The 20,767-nt window shown below is 40.7% G+C and overlaps 1 protein-coding gene across 1 annotated transcript in view; it reads left to right on the top strand.

Annotated features, from left to right (window-relative positions):
- Nucleotides 1-20,767, top strand: part of CCDC197 (coiled-coil domain containing 197) — a 47,938-nt gene that overhangs the window by 16,018 nt on the left and 11,153 nt on the right. The window contains exons 3-5 of the mRNA XM_061612816.1: nucleotides 1,769-1,945; nucleotides 4,308-4,465; nucleotides 13,590-13,681. Coding sequence (XP_061468800.1) covers nucleotides 1,769-1,945; nucleotides 4,308-4,465; nucleotides 13,590-13,681 — 427 coding nt within the window. The remainder of the gene's footprint in view (nucleotides 1-1,768; nucleotides 1,946-4,307; nucleotides 4,466-13,589; nucleotides 13,682-20,767) is intronic.

A 20,767-nucleotide genomic window follows, 5' to 3' on the forward strand; every position in this document is an offset into this window, starting at 1 on the left:
CACTGCCAGTGGAATTGCAGTGGTATCGAGGGAGATAATATTCTTGTAACCGTTAGAGCCCTACTTGGGAGTTTGCCTGCTGTGTTAATTCAACATGGAGACAGGAGGGTGGAAATGAGCACCCACCTGCAGCAGAGAGCTTGCTTTACTCATGTAGCCTCTTCACATGTTACAGAACCTTAGAAAATCACACGGTCACCCTCCTTGCTGCATAGACTAGAGACAGAAGGAGCTGCCAATCTCGGTTCTCTCGGTTTCTAATTTTTCCAATCTTAAATTCAAATTATGCAAATTTCTCCTAATAAACACATTTTTGTATGCAGTTTGGACTAATGTACCCATTTTTGCAAGGGATGTTTCCTAGTACAGTGCATTTCTGTATGCTGTTTTCACTAATATATTCATTTTAAGGCACACTTTTACCCAATATATGCATTTTTGTAAACATTGTTTGGTTGGAGAACTGTATAGCAACATTTGGATAAGTGTGAATTTTGAAGCACGGCTATGTTTTGGTTCTCACAGCATTTTGGAAAGTGCAAATTGGATAGATTTAGTTTTAAATATGAACTGAATTGAATTTCTGCCCCATCCCTATTCCTGACTAGTATGTATCGTGAGATGAGTACTCCTTGTGCATGTAAATTGTTTTGCAGAGCCTACAGACATCATTGGCATCAGAATGCCAGCTTGTATTTTCTCTCTCCCTCCTCTCCAATTTAATCTGGATTTATCCTTTCCAGGAAAAATCTGATTTGTTAAAAAATCTGTTACCAATTACCTGTGTGTGACCACATAGTCACTAGTAGGGATGGAACTTTCTAAAAATCTCAATGCCGAGCTTATCCAATGGATTTTTTGTGTGTCTCTCACTCCTTAATTTCAATGAGAAATTAGTTTTTTGTTACCCTGGATCTGTTAAAAATACAAGCAATTCTCACCTATTGTATGCATTGTTATATACGCTAGATTTCCTAAAGTAACCAGCAAATAGACAGATACATACAAACATGCTTGCAACCGTATAAAAATATCTATGTATTAATTATACTCCTAAAATGATGCTGTGGAAATATAGCACAATGTGTGGCTTGACTCTTTTATACAGATAATATATGTATTTTTATCAATATATTTTATTTAATCCATAGTTTAATCCATTTAATCACAAGTTCAAGGTGTTACTATTGGTATATAAAGTCCTTAACAGCTTGGGACCAATTTACTTGCGGGACTGCCTTACCCCATATGTGCCCACTTGAGCACTTCAATCTGCAGAACAGATACAGGTGCCACAGAACAACTGTTCTGCACTTGTAAGAAATTGTTCTTTTAGTGTGGCAGCACCAGCTCTTTGGAACTCCTTGCCTATTGACACCAGGCAGGAATCTTCACTGTATTCTTTTTGGCACCTGCAAAAAACATTTTTTGTTTAGACAAGCCTGTCCAGATGCATAGATGCTGATGTGTTTTAATTTCTATTGTCTGTTGCTGTTTTTAAAATGTTTTAATTGATTATTTTTAACTATTTTATAGATAATTTTTAATGTCTTTTGTCAACTGCTTGGAGGTTTTTTACAATCAAGCGGTATATAAAGTTCAATAAATAAATAAACATTATTACAATAAAACAATACGATTATTGGTGCTTTAGAGGAATGCTCATATCTGAGCTAAAAACTGCCCCCCTTTTCCTTTCCTTAAATGGCATCCCCGTTTGGAGCTGGCCATATATTTTAAAAATGCAACCCACAATTTGTTTTGTTAGGCCTCCAGTGAGATTCTGCGGCATCGCAGAAAAGCATTAGAAACATTCCAACTTCTGAAGAAAGGAGCTGAAAATGAGAAGTTTTCTGCAGAACTGGCTGCAAAGAAGCAAGAATTTCAAGAGAAAATGGAAGTGTTGGCCCAGAGAAGAGGGGCACTTGAACAAAAAGATCAGGAGGTAACCATCACTTTGGATCTGTAATGAAGGCACTTGGAATTGGGACTCAGGGCTTATCCACACGGGAGCATCTTTGTACTAAAGATGCTGTTTTTATCTCCATTTTCTATTTGCACTGCCCACAGTAAGGGCTCAATGCCAGCTGCAAACATGGTGTTTTCTATTCACACTGAAGGGAAGGATCAATCATGCAGTTTCCTAATGACCACACCCTCTAATTTAACATTTCCACTCCCTCTGGTTGCTTGACATTCAAGCATGCTGCAGTGGGTTCCTTTAAAAAAAAACCCTGGAAGTGTGAATATCTGTGTTTTCCCTGGTAGGATACAGCTGAAATACAAATCTTTGTTTGAGCAGTGTTATGCTTTTGTGCACAAGTTAAGGGGAAAAGGAAAATAAATAAATAAATAAATAAATAAATAAATAAATAAATAAATAAAGACACTGTTTGCAGCAACATAAAAATGCTAGCAGAATGGGGGAGAGGAGCCAGACGTTACTTTTCATCCTACAGGAAATAAAATGAACGAATGGAGGAGAGCTTGGAAAAGTTACTTTTTTGAACTACAACTCCCATCAGCCCCAGCCAGCATGGTCACTGGATTGGGCTGATGGGAGTTGTAGTTAAAAAAAAGTAACTTTTCCAAGCTCTGAAAGGGAGTGGGTGTGGAGAGGGGAACGATTGACACACCCACCTAAAAACATTGGACCAAAGCATGTGTAAGCACTAGAGATACAAAGTGAAGGTGTTTTTTCCTTCCCTTTTTGTATTATTAGAGGATTGGGTTAGTACAGATTTACAAGGGAAAAATTGTGTGATAGCTTCTGTTTGCCAGTAACGTCATGTGAACCATGCGAATTAAAAGGACGAGGTACGCCTGGCAACAACACTGTTATCTTTTCGGTGCCAGGTCAAGACTTTCCTCTTCTCCCAGGCATTTTAGCATGTGTTTTAAATTGTTTTTATATTGTTTTACATTTTAAAATTGTGTTTTAAATTGTTTTTAAAATATGTGTTTTAAATTGTATATTTGTTTTAATGTTTTTGATTGCTGTAAACTGTCCAGAGAGCTTCGGCTATGGGGCGGTATACAAGTGCAATAAATAAATAAATGTGAGCAGCGCTAAACACACAGTAAACCACCATGCAGATGAACCCTCAGTCTATGGCCTGCTTCACATCTGCTGTTTAGCCAGAGTTCAGCACTGTGGGAACGAGCCTCAACAAACCTGGAGTTCACACATTTTCCCCTCCCCCCTCCTCCTGGGGTGCAGTTGTGAGTAGGAGTTTAGAAGTATCTGCTTCCTCCTTTAAATTAAAGCTGCCCAGTATGTCTGACCAGAGGACCTCTGATTAGTTACACTGTGAGGAATTAATAAGCAAGTTGGTAACAAGACAGAATCATAAACCACAGTTTGATCGTAGCTTGTTGGAACAAACCATAGTTTAACCAGAGTACATCTGACTTTGGACTTTATAATACTGAATTTATATAGCTGCACATCAATAAATATTTCCTGGATGACTTACAAACAAAACAATGCTTTGAAAAAGAAGAAGCCATGCATCTTCCTGGGTGACTTTTGGCAAGTTGTTGTCTCTTAGCCTAACCTACCTCATAGGGTTGTTGTGAAGATAAAATGGGGAACTACTTTGAGCTTCTTGGAGGAAAGGTGGGATATAAATGTAATAATAAATAAATAAATATCATGATTGCCTTTACAAGGATCTCAGGTTATTTTAAAAGCAGAAGCTTTATTTTATCTTAATAGCTGTATCAGAGAAGGAGAGCAGGAACAAGCAAGCCCAAGGCTTATTTCTATTGCACTAAACTGTAATTTAGGCACATTACATATGGAAAGTAGATTTCCAGCAAATGGGTATGTTGATCAATGATATGTTGAATAGCAGAACTGCTAGAGCAGGTGGAAATTATGTTTGCTTGAACTTTAGTAAAAAGATTCCACTTTGTTTGAACTCAGAAGCATTCAGGCACTACTATTGGGGTGTTCAGTTTCATGCAACTGAGACAGGAAGTGAGGCCGTGCACATGCACACGTGAACTCCTGCCCAGTGCTATGTCTGCAGTGGGCCATCCCCCCAAACTGTTATGTATTTTATTTGCAGATTTATAAAGTGCTTCACAACAAAAAGTCACTGAAGCAGTATACAATAAAATCAGATAAAAACGTAAAATCCAAAAGCTTACAAATACAATAAGCTAAAGACAATAAAACTAGCTCTACAACTATTAGCAGTTAACATTCCATAAAACAGCTGTGGTCCCACTTTAGGAACACATTTGAACGCTGAACAAAACTGATGCAAAAATCAATGTTTTCTCTTTTCTTCTTTGGTCAGAATAAGGCTCAAGCTCTTGAATTTGATGTATATCTTAAAGAGTGTCAACTGAAAAAAGCACGTGCCTTTCAGAAATACCACCAGGAACAAAAGCGTCAAGCAATGAAGAGGCGTGAGCTATTCAAATTGAAAAAAGAGCTTAAAAAACTCAATGTTCGGTATGTGATAGGTACTTTTCAGACTGATCTGAGGCTGAGCCACAATTATTTGGGCACTGGGCACTGGTGCAGTTAGGAAGTTTTAGATTTTGGTTTTAGGGAGGCCCCATCTTTAGATAGAAATGTGTTTTACTTCACAAAACGGGGGAAAGCCAGCCCTGCTGCATTTGGGGATCCTCCCATTCATTCTGCTGAGTGGATCCCTGGACTTCTGCCACAAAGTCTTCCCCTAATGATACCATTGTATCTCAGCATCTTATTCTCCAACCAGTATGTATAGTTGACTCTCTCGATTTGGAGGCCTCTTGCCATGGCAAGATCATCATCAAAGTTATTGGTGGTATTCAATGCTAGTCCTAGGCAGAGTAGACTCATTGAAATTAATAGACAAAAGTAACTTAGGTTCATTAATTTCAGTAGGTTTACTCTGAGTAGGACTTAATTGACTACAACCCTATATTTCCTATAGAATGGGGACTCAGTACAAATTAATCTTTCATATTTTATTTCCTGTAGAGCAGATATATAATTATCTTTAAAAACTAAGAAAAATGGGTTGTATTCAGTGTAGCACTACGTCGCTGGTTCCTTCAGTGCAAAGATTTCTCCTTGTGCAATGAGACTCCCTTCCTTCCCCCCTGCTCACCCGCTAGATCTGTTCTGGGTTTCCCTCCCCCCCCCAAACACTCTGGAGCAGATTTGGAGATTGTGCAGGGAGTGCATGGGGGGAACAGAGGGGGGAAGTACCATTGCGCTACTGTAAATTTTTCTGCTAGTGTAATTATTTAGTTGAATACCGCCCATGGTTTCCCAACCCAGCCAGCCCTTTCCTTCCTTTAAAAACAAAATGGCGCCCCAACTGTGGAATCTCTTATTCCCTCCTGAGCCTACTTTAAGCTTCAGGTTAAGACCTGGCTATTTTGTCAGGGAATTATGAATTGTTAACCCTGCTATGTAATAATAAGAGAACTGGCTGCTCTGTTTTAAGATAGTTATTTTTTTATCTGTTTATGAATGGAATAGTGGTTCTAAATGTATTCTTGTAACCCACCTTGAGAACAACTTGATACAGAGCCAGTTACAAACATTTTAATAAATAAATGAAATGAAACCCAAAACTATTATGATCCTCAGGATGCATCTTGATGGTTCTAACCTTGGGATTGGGCACACTGTTTCAGGCCCCACCTGCTGGATTCTTCAGAGTGAGCCAGTCATCCATTAGGGCAAATGGGGCACTGCTCCACCAATTTCAGTCTGCCCCCAGCCAGCCCTCACCTGCCTTCCTTCTTACTTACATCCAGTCCAGGAGTTGGCACTGGCTGTCACTGGTATCTCAGGCAGAGAGAGGTCTCTCTACTACCATTCAGAGCAGGCCAAGGGTCTCCCAGCTTTTTTGGGCTTAGGGGCATATTTGGAAATCTAAGAAACTGTTGTGAGCTCCACAAAATACCCATTTCACAGAGGCAAAACTGGCAATGCTCACAGCAAAACCAGGCAAAATACCTCCAAACACCCTCAACCAAAACAAAAACAAACCTAAAGCATGCAAAATGTACACCAAACAAAAAAGTGTTGCAGAGTAGGTTTTTGTCTTACTACAAGGAAGACAGAGTTTGCATTGTTTAAATGGGATCTTTTACTTAACAACATCAGCTGAAGCAAACAAACCAGGTGGAAAGAGAAACTAAACTCACAGGTCAGGAAGGCCACTTTTTCTTCCTAGATCTGTTAGCCCTCTAGTGGCTTTTTTTTCTCAGTACAGTGCATATTAATGAAAGTCTGTTGCTTATTCCAACAAAAAACAGGCAAACCACTTTCGTGTGGGGCCTGTACGCATTCTGGGAGAAAGGGAGATAAGTGGGTAGGGATGGGTGAGAATTTCAATTCAGTCTGCATTTCAAGCAGAATTTATCAAATTTGCGCTTTCCAAAACAATATGCATTTATTAGAATTTTGGGATGCAGTTCACCAACTAAACAATACTTGCAAAAATGCATATATTAGGGGGAAAGGCATAATATGATGAGAAATGGCTTGCAAAAATGTGAACCTTTGTCAAAATTGCCTACAAAAATGTGTTTATTTGGAGACATTCGAACTAAACTAGTGGAGAATTTTCATGAGGACTTAAAAAAAAAAATTCGCAGATCACTGTAGAAATGTAGAGAACTGAATTTAACACTGGAAAAATGAGAAACTGAGAGAACCGAAACAGACCGATCTTTCCATCCCTGTAAGCGGTTGGGGTGCCTGGATGCCGGCACTTCTCTGTCCAGCCAGACCAGCACCACCCATTGTGAACCACAAAAACAACTTCAGTTACATCTGCCCTGGGCTCCTGCTGGGAGGGAAGGTGGGATATAAATCAAATAATAAAATCGTAATTTATTTTGTTGTACCAAAAAATAAAAATAAAAGGTGCTTTTTAAACACAAATGTAAAATGCAGAACTATAGTTGCAGTTCTGTTATATTTATTTATTTATTTATTGCACTTGTACACTGCCTCATAGCCGAAGCTCTCTGGGTGGTTTTCAGCAATCAAAAACATTAAAACAAATATACAATTTAAAACACATATTTTAAAAACAATTTAAAACACAATTTTAACATTTAAAACAATATAAAAACAATTTAAAACACATGCTAAAATGCCTGGGAGAAGAGGAAAGTTTTGACCTGGCGCTGAAAAGTTAATAGTCTTGGTGCCAGGCACACCTCATCAGCAACATCATTCCATAATTTGGGGGCCACCACTCAGAAGGCCCTCTCCCTTGTTGCCACCCTCCGAGCTTCCCTTGGAGTAGGCACCCGGAGGAGGGCCTTTGATCTTGAACGTAGTGTACAGGTGGGTTTGTATCGGGAGAGGCATTCCATTGGGTATTGTGGTCCCAAGCCGTGCAAGGCTTTATAGGTCAAAACCAGCACCTTGAATCGAGCTCGGAAACATATAGGCAGCCAATGCTAGTGGTCCAGAATCGGTTTTATATGTTCGAACCGTCTGATCCCTGTTACCAATCTGGCCGCTGCATTTTGCACAAGCTGCAGTTTCCAAACCGTCTTCAAAGGCAGCCCCACATAGAGTGCATTGCAGTAAACTAATATGGAGGTTACCAGAGCATGGACAACTGAAGCCAGGTTATCCCTGTCCAGATAGGGACGTAGGTGGGCCACCAACCAAAGTTGGTAGAAGGCACTCTGTGCCACCGAGGCTACCTGAGCCTCAAGTGGCAGAGATGGTTCTAGGAGAACCTCCAAGCTATGAACCTGCTCCTTCAGGGGGAGTGCAACCCCATCCAGAACAGGTTGGACATCCACCATCCGGTCAGAAGAACCACCCACTAGCAGCATCTCAGTCTTGTCTGGATTGAGCCTCAATTTATTAGCCCTCATCCAGTCCATTGTCGCAGCCAGGCACCAGTTCAGCACATTGACAGCCTCACCTGAAGAAGATGAAAAGGAGAAATAGAGCTGCATGTCATCAGCATACTGATGGCAACGGACTCCAAAGCTCCAGATGACCGCACCCAATGGTTTCATGTAGATGTTGAACAGCATGGGGGACAGAACTGACCCCTGCGGAACCCCATACTGGAGAATCCAGGGTGCCGAGCAATGTTCCCCAAGCACCACCTTCTGGAGGTGACCTGCCAAGTAGGAGTGGAACCACCGCAATGCAGTACCTCCCACTCCCAACTCAGCTAGTCTCCCCAGAAGGATACCATGGTCGATGGTATTGAAAGCCGCTGAGAGATCAAGGAGAATCAACAGAGTCACACTCCCCCTGTCTCTCTCCCAACAAAGGTCATCATACAGGGTGACCAAGGCTGTTTCCGTGCCAAAACCAGGCCTGAAACCCGACTGATATGGATCCAGATAATCAGTCTCATCCAAGAGTGTCTGGAGCTGGCCTGCAGACACTCGTTCCAGGACCTTGCCCAGGAATGGAACATTTGCTACCGGCCTATAGTTATTAAGATTTTCTGGGTCCGGGGAGGGTCTCTTCAGGAGTGGTCTCACTACTGCCTCTTTCTGTCAGCCAGGGACCACCCCCTCTCACAGAGAGGCATTAATCACTTCCCTGGCCCAGCCAGCTGTTCCATCCCTGCTAGCTTTTATTAGCCAAGAAGGGCAAGGATCCAGCACAGAAGTGGTTGCACGAACCTATCCAAGCACCTGTTGACCATTGAACCGCACTGTCACTGAGTTTGTTTTCCATCAAGTCTGAAAAACTGTAACTAGGGGGAGTTATGTCTTTGCCCAGTCTGGGAACGGACTGCCAAGGCTGTTGCTATGGTAGCCATCGCGATAAACTGGGAAAAGTTCTAGCAGCTATCTGTGTTAAGCTGTCTCTTCTGTGTATTGCCTCTGAACTGAGAGGTTGTCTTTTGTGTTTACCTTTGAAGAGAGATGTACCAGAAGGGGGGTGACTGAAGAAACTCTACATGTATTTACTCTTAAGTCTTTGGCCATAATGTCTTAATAAAGACTCTTAACATGCTCTAATGCTCTGAAGAAGTTTCTTGCTCAACTTAACTCCAACGTAATGTATGCTGTTTCACACAACAACACACACACGTCAACAAGGGTTATGGGCCCAGATCCACAGCGCATTACACGGGAGTAAGTTGCTGGTCTGAACGGCAGACGGAGTTCCAGAGGGCAGCTTGATTGATTGTACCAGACAGAGGTGAGCAACATGGCTGTAAACCTGTCTGGGGGAGGCTTGCCAATGGAAAGATTGACGGAAAAGAATTATGGCAGCTGGAAGCCGAGGATGCGGGCTTCGCTGATAAAAGAGGATTTATGGGACACAATAGATGGACCCACTCCGGCGGTTCTGACTGCGGCCTGGACGCATAGAGATCAGAAGGCGCAGGCTTTTATACTTCTGGCTCTATGACTCTCAACTGCTACATGTGAGAGATGTTACAAACGCCAAACAGATGTGGGACGTGCTGGAGGCTCTTCATGTGCAACAGACTGCGGGATCTAGATTGTGTTTGGCACGGAAGCTTTACCAGATGCGCTTCACGGGTGAGTGTGAAATGAGTGAGCATCTCACGGAATTCAGACGTCTGTTTGCTGAGCTGATGGACCGAGGCGTCGAACACTCTGAACTTCAGAAGACCTATCTGATCCTGGCTTCGCTCGATGGGACTTGGAATAATATGGTCATGGCTTTCGAAGCCATGCCTGACGGAGGTCTGAACGTTGCGTTTATTGAGGAAAAGCTGACCCAGGAATGGCAGCGGAGACAAGAGGTGAAAAGTGCTGAGGAAAAGCAAAGAGCCAAGCTGAAAGAAGAAAGCAGCTGCAGACAGGAAAACAAGCGGGAGCAGCAGCGGCTGAAGTCTTGTTTTGCCTGTGGGGCTCGTGGGCATCTTCAAAGAGACTGTGCAGTCAAGCGTAACTCCAGGGAAGGAGGCTTGAAGCAGGGAAGTGTGAACTTTGTTTGTAAACAGAAGCCACAAACTTTAGCACCTGTTAACTGGCTTCTTGACAGCGGTGCAAGCCATATATTAATTAAAGACAGAAGTTTGTTTTATGCTTCAGAAGAAGTGCAGGATTTTGTGCAACTTGCAGATGGATCACAAAAAAGGGTGGAAGCCCGAAAACTGGTGAGTTGTGATTTTTCTATATTGTTCCACAAAGACCAATGTTATATAATGAGGGGAGATCAAGTGTGTTTGCAGGGAAGCCTTAATGATTCACAGTTTGTAATAAAGAGCAGTCAAGCAGGGTGTGCTGTGTTAAACGCTAAGACACAGGTACATCAGGGCTGCGTCCATGAATGGCATCAAAGGCTGGGGCATGCAAACCTTGACATGATTAAGAAAACCCCCATGCATAGTGAAAACATGAAATTGAAGGATTGTGGACAGATAATGGATTGTGATTCTTGTCATAAAGCTAAAATGACTATTGCACCAATTAACCGGGAGGCTGAAAGAACCACAACAGCTCCCTACCAGCTAGTTCATGTTGATTTATCAGGGCCAATAAATGCTTCACAAGGAGGTGCGAAATTCTTTATGGTACTGGTTGATGATTTTACGAAATACACTCATGTTTATTTGCTTAAGCAGAAAAGTGAAGCTGAGCAGAAGCTGAAACTGTTCATTAAGAGAATCAAAACTCAACATGACGTCACTGTGAAAGCGATTCACTCAGATCAAGGGGGGGAATTCACAAGCAAAGCGTTAAGTGACTTCCTTGAGAGTAAGGGAATACGGATATTGGATATTGAAATTACTGGATTTAACAAGACTACTGAAGATGGAAGATGGAAAATGGAACTAATAGAGATAATAGAACAATGGCTACTGAAATTACTGAACCTAACAGATTCTGATGTGATGGATTAATTGAAATGTTTATTTTGACTATGGTTATGACAATAAGATTATCATAATTAGTAATGAGATGGATTAATCGATATGCTTATCTGGAAAAAAAAATTGATAGATATATTTCTTAAAGAATTGAAACCTCTCTTTGACTTTTTGTGGAAAGAATAAAGTAATGTTTATGAGATTTGATGATTAAGTAAGATAACTACTGGAGGAAAGTGATTTTATAATATGACTTAAGAGACAGGATTGTTATATATTATAGACTTATAACTGATTTGATCTTTGACAAATGGGAAGTCAATATTTTACTCTTTATTTTTTATTTTTGTTTTTTTTTTTCTTTTTTTCTTTTTGTTTAACTATTTTTGATTTTGTTTTTTGTCTTTGAATGTTTTATGATTTTGTTTTGTATGTTTTATGAAAATCTGAATAAAAATTATTGAAAAAAAAAAAAAAAAAAAAAAAGAGAGTAAGGGAATACGCCAGACTTTCACAGCTCCTTTTAGCCCGTTTTCCAATGGATCTGCTGAGAGAAAAAATAGGGTGCTTCAGGAAGCGATGAGAGCCATGCTGATGGATTGCAGTTTAGGGAATTCTTTCTGGGGAGAAGCAATTCTTTATGCGAATTACATTCACAATAGGGTATTACACAGTGCACTTGGAATGTCTCCTTATGAGAAAATCACTGGCAGAAAACCGAAAATACAACACATTCAAAAATTCGGGGCAAGGTGCTGGATCCACATTCCACAGGGAAAAAGGAGGGGCAAGCTTGCGCCGAGGGCACAGCAAGGTTTTGTTTTGGGATTTCAGAATGCATATTTCAGAGTTTGGTGTCCAGAAACACAGCAGTTAATTCTGAGCAGAAGCATTAAAGTCTCAGAAAAACCTTGGGATCAAAGGGAAACAGTTGTTCTTACAGGGTCAGATGACACACAAGAACAATCATTTAAGCCAGATCTTGACATTAAAGTGGAAGGCACACAAATACCTCTCAGAGATGCTTTGAATGAGCTCATTTGTGCAAAACGCAGATCAAAGAAACGCAAGGCTGAGGAAATGGAATCTCCTGCGCAGGCTGTGCCAAGCACAAGCACAGATAGGGGGACTGAGAGAGCAGAAGCTCTGGTACCTTTAAGACGTTCTACAAGATCAAACTTAGGGAAACCACCTGAAAAATTCACAGTGGGGTTGGTATCCAGTCCTGGAATGCATAAACTAGTGGAAATGGATTCTGACACTTTGTATTTGACATGTGTACAGCCAAAGTTTGATTGAATAAAGTTCTAGCTAAATGTACAGAGATGTTTTGAACTGTACTGAAATGTGAGCTGTATTGCAAGATGTATTGGAGAAATGTATTGTTGTTATTGTTGTAATGAGTTACAGACATGATGGGGAAAAAAAGGGGGGATTGTTGACCATTGAACCTCACTGTCACTGAGTTTGTTTTCCATCAAGTCTGAAAAACTGTAACTAGGGGGAGTTATGTCTTTGCCCAGTCTGGGAACGGACTGCCAAGGCCGTTGCTATGGTAGCCATCGCGATAAACTGGGAAAAGTTCTAGCAGCTATCTGTGTTAAGCTGTCTCTTCTGTGTATTGCCTCTGAACTGAGAGGTTGTCTTCTGTGTTTACCTTTGAAGAGAGATGTACCAGAAGGGGGGTGACTGAAGAAACTCTACATGTATTTACTCTTAAGTCTTTGGCCATAATGTCTTAATAAAGACTCTTAACATGCTCTAATGCTCTGAAGAAGTTTCTTGCTCAACTTAACTCCAACGTAATGTATGCTGTTTCACGCAACAACGCACACACGTCAACAGCACCTTGTCAGCTGCACCAACTGAAACTCATCCAAGAAATCGGGACAAGGCTGTGCTCTGGATACCTCGCTTGATTCACCTGCTATAACACTAGAGTCTAAGTCCTGGCGGATGCTAAAGATTTTATCCTGGAAGTGCCTAGCAAATTCATTACAGCGGGCCTCAGATGGTTCTACCATGTCCCTGGGGCCAGAGTGTAATAGCCCCTGGACAATTCTGAAGAGCTCTGCTGGGCGGTAGATTGATGATTTGATAGTGGCAGCAAAATATTGTTTTTTTGCTGCCCTCACTGCCCCTAAATACAGCTTACCATAGGCACTTACCAGTGTATAATTGCATCCACTAGGAGTTCGCCTTCATCTGCACTCAAGCCATCTCCTATATTATACATTTATATCTCACCTTTTTTCCTTCATGAAATCCAAGGCAGCAAACATGCTCTTCCCAGGTGATTACCCATCCAGATACTGACCAGACTTAGTGCTGCTTAGCTTCAGCAAGGTGGGGGCCTCATGTGTCCTCAGACCATATCCTCATGTATGTTGAGAAGTGGCACATATGCCTCATGTTCTCTATACCATTTCCTTGGGAGTAGGTCCTACTGGATAGGTCCCACCCTAACTGTTCATTAGGGTGGATTTACACATGTATTCAACACGTTGGAGTCTATAATTTTCTGTATCTGAAACATTAAACACTATGTGTTGTATTCAGCTGGATCCTACTTAGAATAGACCCATTGAAATCAATAAGCCTAAATTAGTCATGCTTATTAATATCAATGGGTCTACCCTGAGTAGGACTAGCATTGAACACCCCGCTATGAATGGCAATGCTTCTTTCCAGTAATGTCTCATCACAAATCTATTGACAAGATGCCACTGAATGTCTGAGGCATTCCAACCATCCCTGATATATATATATATATATATATTTCTTCAGATTACAGGAACTACGGAAGAAGATGGCAAAATACAAAAAGTATGAAGATTTCTTGCAGAATGTTATCAATGCATTGCTACCTGGTGAGTACAGTCATTAAACAGTTAACTCTGTTTACTTTTGGGGACTCGATACTTGACAAATATGTATTTAGATTTCTAGCTTGCCTTTTGGGTCCTGAAAGGATCCACGAGACAGCTTTCAAAGTTGTCATCATCCAGGTTTGAAGAGACATTAAAGAGTAGCACAAATACCCAAACTTTAAATAAAGCAAATATTCAAAGAGGCAACACAAAAGATTCTTGGGCCTCATATATAAAGCTTTTTTAAAAATGTTTTTAATGTTGTTTTGTTTTAATGTATTTTAAGATCTGTTTTTATGATGTGTTAAAGTGTTTTTAGCTCTTCTGCTTGCTGCCCTGGGCTCCTGCTGGGAGGAAGGGCGGGATATAAATCGAATAATAAATAAGTAAATATATGACTCAATGACTATCTGATCAACCAGTCTCCCCACCTACCCTTTTGAAATAAAGTGGCTGTAACTTATTCTTCCTCCCCCCAACCGGTTACAGGACAAATGTAGAGTTTTGTTACATGCAAATGGTTCGGTGGAGAGGTGGGCAAGGGAAGGAATTGGTAGGGGCACTTTGCACATGCTCAGATATATATAAATTGTTATTTTCTCTACAGCTGAACCCTAACACAAACTGAGTTCTGCCTGTAGGATCCACACTATTCCATACTGTGTGTTCTATTCTTTCACCTGGCATATAAAATTTCTGATTGGTTTTTATTGTATATATGTTTGATTGATGTAAACAGCTTTGATTTTTTTAAGACTAGCTGCATACAAATATTTTTATAAATACATAAACAAACCCCCTTCCTGTCTTTGCAAGATTGTTTCCTGTCTCGTTTGTTTCTCAAACAAAAGCCTCTCAGTGAGATTGACTATCAATTTATGGACAATATTGTATGACTGAATATTTGCGTTATGTTCTTTGTTTTCTTTCTCTCCAAAAACAACCAAGTGTTTTGTAGCACCTTCAAAACCAACAAAAACTTGTTAAAATAAAAATACACTCCAGAGGTATGGTCCTCTCAGAGGACTATACACCACCTTGGAACACATGTGGGAGATCTTCAGGGCAGTACTCCTGTGCAAGCCATTCCCCATTCTGGGATACAGGCCCGCATATAGTGATAACTATTGTCTACTCTTCCAGTGAGCCTATAGCCATACTACTCTGAACAAGCCCAATCTCATCTGATCTCAGAAGCTAAGCAGGGTCAGGCCTGGTTAGCAGTGGCTTCACTAGGGTTGGTGTCACCCGGTGCGGCCCGCAGCGCCTTCTCTCTGAGACTGTGAGTGATTCTCTAGGAGCGCGCGGCCGAACGACAGGGCCCGGGAGCGCGCCGCCGCTTCGCTGCTGCCGCTTCCACCTTCTAACAGCCGAGGAAGGCAGCCGGCGCACCATGCGAAGGCTCTTGGAGCCTAGGCAGTGCCTGGGGGGGCGGTTCTGGGTGTCACCCCCATCTGGTGGTGTAACCCGGTGCGGCCCACACCTGCTGCACTGCCCTAGTGACGCCCCTGCTGGTTAGTACCTGGATGGGAGATCGCCTGGGAATACCGGGTGCCATAGTCTTAGAGGAAGGCAATGGTAAACCACTTCTGAATACCTCTTACCATAAAACCCTATGAATTTATCCAAAAAGATTCATAGGGTCGCCATAAGTCGTAATCGACTTGAAGGCATATAACAACAACTCTTCCAGGAAACCTGTCTTGCAGACATGCTCCTTTTCACCCTTGAAGGGCACATATGCTTTGTCCTTATTGCTGCTTTGGAGTACTTTAAAGGGATAATTGCCAAATCTGTGGACTAAGCTACATGTTGTGTTCATTACATGTCTGTGCTTTTAAGTGCAGTTTTTACAAACACAAATTGCCAGCACAAAGGAGCTGATACTGACTGGGACCCTAGCATGGGAGAGGGGGTAGCAGTTTCTTCTTCTTCTTTTAATCTTTGTCTCCATTAAGGTCCTAATAGGATCAGGCCCTTTGCATCTGCAGGTGTTTCTCCAATGGAAACTGCAGGTGCAGGAGGTGAGGGGTGATTCAGATGAGGACCACAGTGTGAAGGGGTAAAGATTTTAATCTCTCTACTCTTCATGGGCTAGGGTCCCAATCCAGATCAAGGCCCTGGTGATAGCAATTCGTGGGGACTCTCACACACCTACAGAGATCTGTAACTAATGTAACATGAAGTTTGGCCCTATGTTGTGAGTTCCCTTAACCACACTTGGGAGCTGGATAGGGTTCCCATATTCCAGTTCCACAAATCCGGGCAGGCTAATTTGCATATTATGCAGATTGTTTGCATATTAATATTTGCATTGTCCAGTTGTTTTGTTTTTGTACCTAGGAATTACCACTAAAAACTACGGAAAGATGTGAGAAATCTTTTTTTTTAAAGCAACATTTTCAGCCTTAAATGCCTAGACTCTAGTTTCCAACACTATGGAATATTTATTGATTGATTAAGAGGATTTATATCCTGCCCTTCTGCTGTTAAAAACAGAGCTCAGCACAGTTTACAAATATAATAAAAACAATAAAAATACACAATCAATATAAAAACATAATAAAAACACAAAATAGCAACAAACATAAAGTAAGTCAGGGCAGCAGTATGGTTAACCTTTGCTGGTCATTGACCAAAATAAACTTATTTACATTTTTTAGTATGGTTAACCATTACATATACGATATATTTCAAAGATGTGGTGGGTGGAGAAAAACAAGAAGCCAAAATGTTAGGAAAAGGAGTTTTTCACACCACATGCTCAGTTCTAAATACTGTTGCAGCAAGTTTTACAAGTTCCTCCAGTATTCCACTGGTGCAGGCACTCAGACATTCAAAGTATCTGTATGTTTCTTAGGTTTTATAAAAGCAGAGCTTTGCTTAACTCAAAATTTCTTCTCCCTTTGATCAACCACATCTACACAGTTTCCACCTCCATACTCAAATTGAAACTGGGCCTGAAAGTGTGCAACAACCCCACACATACCTTGCTAATTAGATTACCAATGCCAGGATGTCTGTCTTATCGACTACTCTCCTGCTCCCCCCCCCCACCGGGCATCATGAAAGACCAAGTCCTGGGTTCAGAAAGAAAATAAATATCTGGTCCTCTTCAAAGTACTCATAAGCCTCTTGTTTTAATTAAAATAATAATTATAAATTCTTGCTCTTATCACTAATAGGAGTTAATTACCTTGCATATGCTGCTGTTGCTTCTATGGCTGTAACGGAGTGAGGTTAAAGATAAGTGAAATGCAAATAGGAAAAAAACAACACAAAAGGCAGTAACACTTTCCTAAATGTAATACCATACCAACCACAACAAGATTCCTATGAGTAAGGCAGAAAACTCAGCATCCCACAACCAGTCAGGATTCATAACCAAAAACCCAAGCTAAAAAAATCCTAGCAGCCAGTCAGCCAAGGTCACAGAAATCGCCATGCAGCACAACCTGACCTGGGGACTGCAGTTAATGCAGAATGCTGCAGCACAATTGCTGACATGAGTGAGATCCTATCAGCACATAATACCTCTGCTCTGAAATCTGCATTGGTTGCTGATTTGCTTCCAGGCCAAGTTCAAGCTGTGCTTTCCATGTTATGGGTGCCACATAGTACAGTACTTGTTCTGCTCTTGTAGAATAGAATTTTATTAATACAGTCAGACCAGCAATAAACAGTATCCAATAATACATAATCCACAATTAATTAAAATATACATGGGTAGAAATATTTTTAAATTATCCAGATATAAAATTATAAAACCTCTTGTGAGACCATTAATATGCGCTGTTTTATGGCTGCCGCGCAATACCTTGCGACTGGAAATGTAACAAAAGGATCTACATCTGCTAGGAGATATTTTATGTATATTGCTGGGTCTCGGCCAGGGAGTTGTTGAATAAGGGGAGTAATAAATCACTGTCTCAACTCGTTATAAAATTCACAATCTAGCAGGACATGGTCAATGTTTTCTAAAGAGCCACTGCCACAAGGGCAGACTCGTTCTAACAAAGGGATTTTCTGATATCTGCCAGTTAATATGGCAGAGGGTAAAACATTGTATTTGGCCTTTGTAAAAGCTTTTCTTATTTTATAATTGTCCAAAAGCCTCAAGTGGTTCGCAAGCAAATAAGGAGAGCTGTATGATTCCCCAATTATATTTGTATATTTGAGGATACGCTGTTTTTGGGTTTCCATATCTAGAATTCTTTGAATAATTATTAGGTTGGTTTGTTGGAAGCCCGTAGATAGGAGGAAAGGTAAGGATAGGCCTAAAGATGTAAGTTTTTGTAATAAGGAGTTCCTCCAATCTGATTGGAAGGAATCAGTAAGTACTAAAGGTGCCAATCCTGTTGGAAAAAAAACTAATTTTAACCAAAATTTTAATTTAAGAATCCAAATACGCGATTCAAGCGTTGGGAGTCCTACTTCCAAACGTAAAACGTTGTTAGTGATGCAGGAAGGGACTCCCAAGATGGACCTGTTGGATGTTGTATCTGGCGCAAGCAGATGCCCAGGATGCAGAACAGTATAGTGACAGGCTAGATGCCAGTTGAAGCAATGAGCCGGACAAGCAATAAGTTTTAAGAGTCACTTTACTGACAATATATCACAAGCTCTCTCTGTACAAACTCCTCGACCCCCACTCTCACAAGTGTCTGCTGGCCCTCTATATAGATAAGGCCAGCTGCCCGAGCCTAGGTTGCTTAGCAACGTGTCCTTGAAGATGGCTCGAGCTCTGCCAACTTTCGCTGCTAAGTCACGTAGCTCACTTGTGGAAATTTAACCTATGCTTTCTCGGTTTAATAGCCAACAACCCCCCACCTTAAATTTCCACATTCAGCCAGTTACATTTCTCTTCCATTTACATGTGTTACATTTTACATGTCATTACATTTACATCATTTGGTTTTATTCTTCTGATACATTTCCTTTTATTTCAGTTTACATCACTTTCATTTGTAATACAGTTACTCCATTGCAATCTCAGCATCATTTTCATTATATTTCATTACTCTTCATGATTTCCATCATCCCACTTTTTCCAGTTACTGAAGTCTATGTTTAATGGAATTTATTTTAAATCTAACAGGTGGAATACCTTTTGTTGTTCTCTCTGATCTGCGTGGTTGTATTTCTGCCTTAGTGTCTGTGTCTGTGTCAGGCGATTCCTCTGTTTCTCTCTCAGAGCTAGAACTTGATTCACTACTGCTGCCTGTTTCTTCTTGTTTTATTGGTACTGTGTCTGCCTGTTCTTGTTCATTACTACCTTCAGTGTTTCCCAACTCCACATATGTTTTCTCTTCCCAATCCTGCTCTATTGCTTGCACACTTCTGCTGAACACTACAGACCTTTGTTTTGGTAGCCATATTCTGTAATACGTGTTTTCAAATCCCAGCATGTACCCTCTGTCTGCTCTCCTTTGCAGCTTCCCTGTCCTTTTATTTTTGGGAACATGTACCCAGCATTCTGCTCCAAACCTAATCAAATGGTTTAATCTGGGTTTTCTGTCATACAATTTCTGATAAGGAGACATTCCAGTGGCCTTATGGAATATTCTGTTTTGAATGTAAGCTGAATACAGAACACACTCTCCCCAGAAACCTTGTGTTAAAGAGGAGTCACATAGCATTGATCTTATTGAGTCCTGAAGCAACCTGTTCCAGCATTCAGCTAACCCGTTCTGATGAGGACTATAAGGGGCTGTTAACTCCTGTTTTATTCCTCTTTTATCCAAGTATTCAGTAAAAGAGTGTCCTAAGAACTCTCCTCCTTGATCTGATCTTATTCTCTGTATTTTGACACCAAACTGCACTTCAATTTTTGTAATAAATCTTTTCAGTTTCTCTGCAGCTTCACTTTTAGCTTTTAGTAAATAAACAGTGCAGAATTTTGAAAAATCATCAACTATTGTCAGGAAATATCTTGCACCCCCCTGAGTAGGTTGAAATGGCCCCACTAAGTCCACGTGTATTAATTGATAAGGTGCATTTGTGCTGGGCATGGCTTCTTTGTTCTTTGCAGCCACAACTGCCCTAGTTTGTTTACACACGTGGCAGTCTACATATTTTTCACAGTTTCTCAATGTCACATCATTACTGTTCTCTGTTGTTTTCACCACATTTTCATATCCTATATGGCCTAGTTTTCTGTGCCATAAATGAACACAATTATTATGGGGTTTCTTATTAGCACACATGAGTACATGATTTGTTTGTTTCACGTGTAAGAAGAACAATGAGTTCCTCACTATTCCTTTCATGAATATTTTTTCTCCTCTCATTACATGCACTGAACCCCTTTTGAACATTACTGTGAACCCCATTTCATTGAGTTTCGACACAGCCATAATGTTACATTCGATATCAGGAACAAACAGCACATCAGTCATAATGGTATTGAAACCTGCTAATTTCACTGTACTCCTACTTTTGATCTGTTTCTTAGATCCATCAGCCATTATTACATGATCCTCTACGTCACAAAATGTATGAAACATAGATTTATCTTTGATTATACTATTTGTTGACCCACTGTCAATTGCCCATAAATCTTTACAGTTATTTCCCTGCTCATTGTTCATACATTGCTTATTCTTACTAGCATAGATCACCTGTACACATGGTTTTCTTCCTCTTTCTCTTCTTCTTGCTTCACAATTCCTTTGAAGATGTTGTTTGGAACCACAAAAGTAACATGCCTTTTGTCCATATAGTCTCTCTTGTGCTGCTTTGTTGTTCAGCTTTCCTAAGTTGTGTTTAGTCTCAGTCCTTTCCTGCTTTGCCATTTCTTGCCTTCTTTGAAATTCTTGTAAAAGTTTTCCTTCTATATAATCCATATTGAGATTTGCATCGTCCATTGCTTCCAAAGAGCTCACCAGACTATCATAACTTGAAGCTAGTGAAGCTAATGTGATATACACTTTTTGCGTTTGAGAATGTTCAATTTCACGTTCTGACAACTCAGTAAACAGTCTGTTTATTTCCAACAAATGCTCTGACATGGTTGTATCTCCAGATAAGCGCATCTGATACAATCTTCTGGCAAGATATATTTTAGAACTGGCAGTCTTTTTCACATGAATATTT

Source organism: Rhineura floridana, chromosome 2 (assembly GCF_030035675.1).
Source record: "Rhineura floridana isolate rRhiFlo1 chromosome 2, rRhiFlo1.hap2, whole genome shotgun sequence".
Lineage (NCBI taxonomy): Eukaryota > Metazoa > Chordata > Lepidosauria > Squamata > Rhineuridae > Rhineura > Rhineura floridana.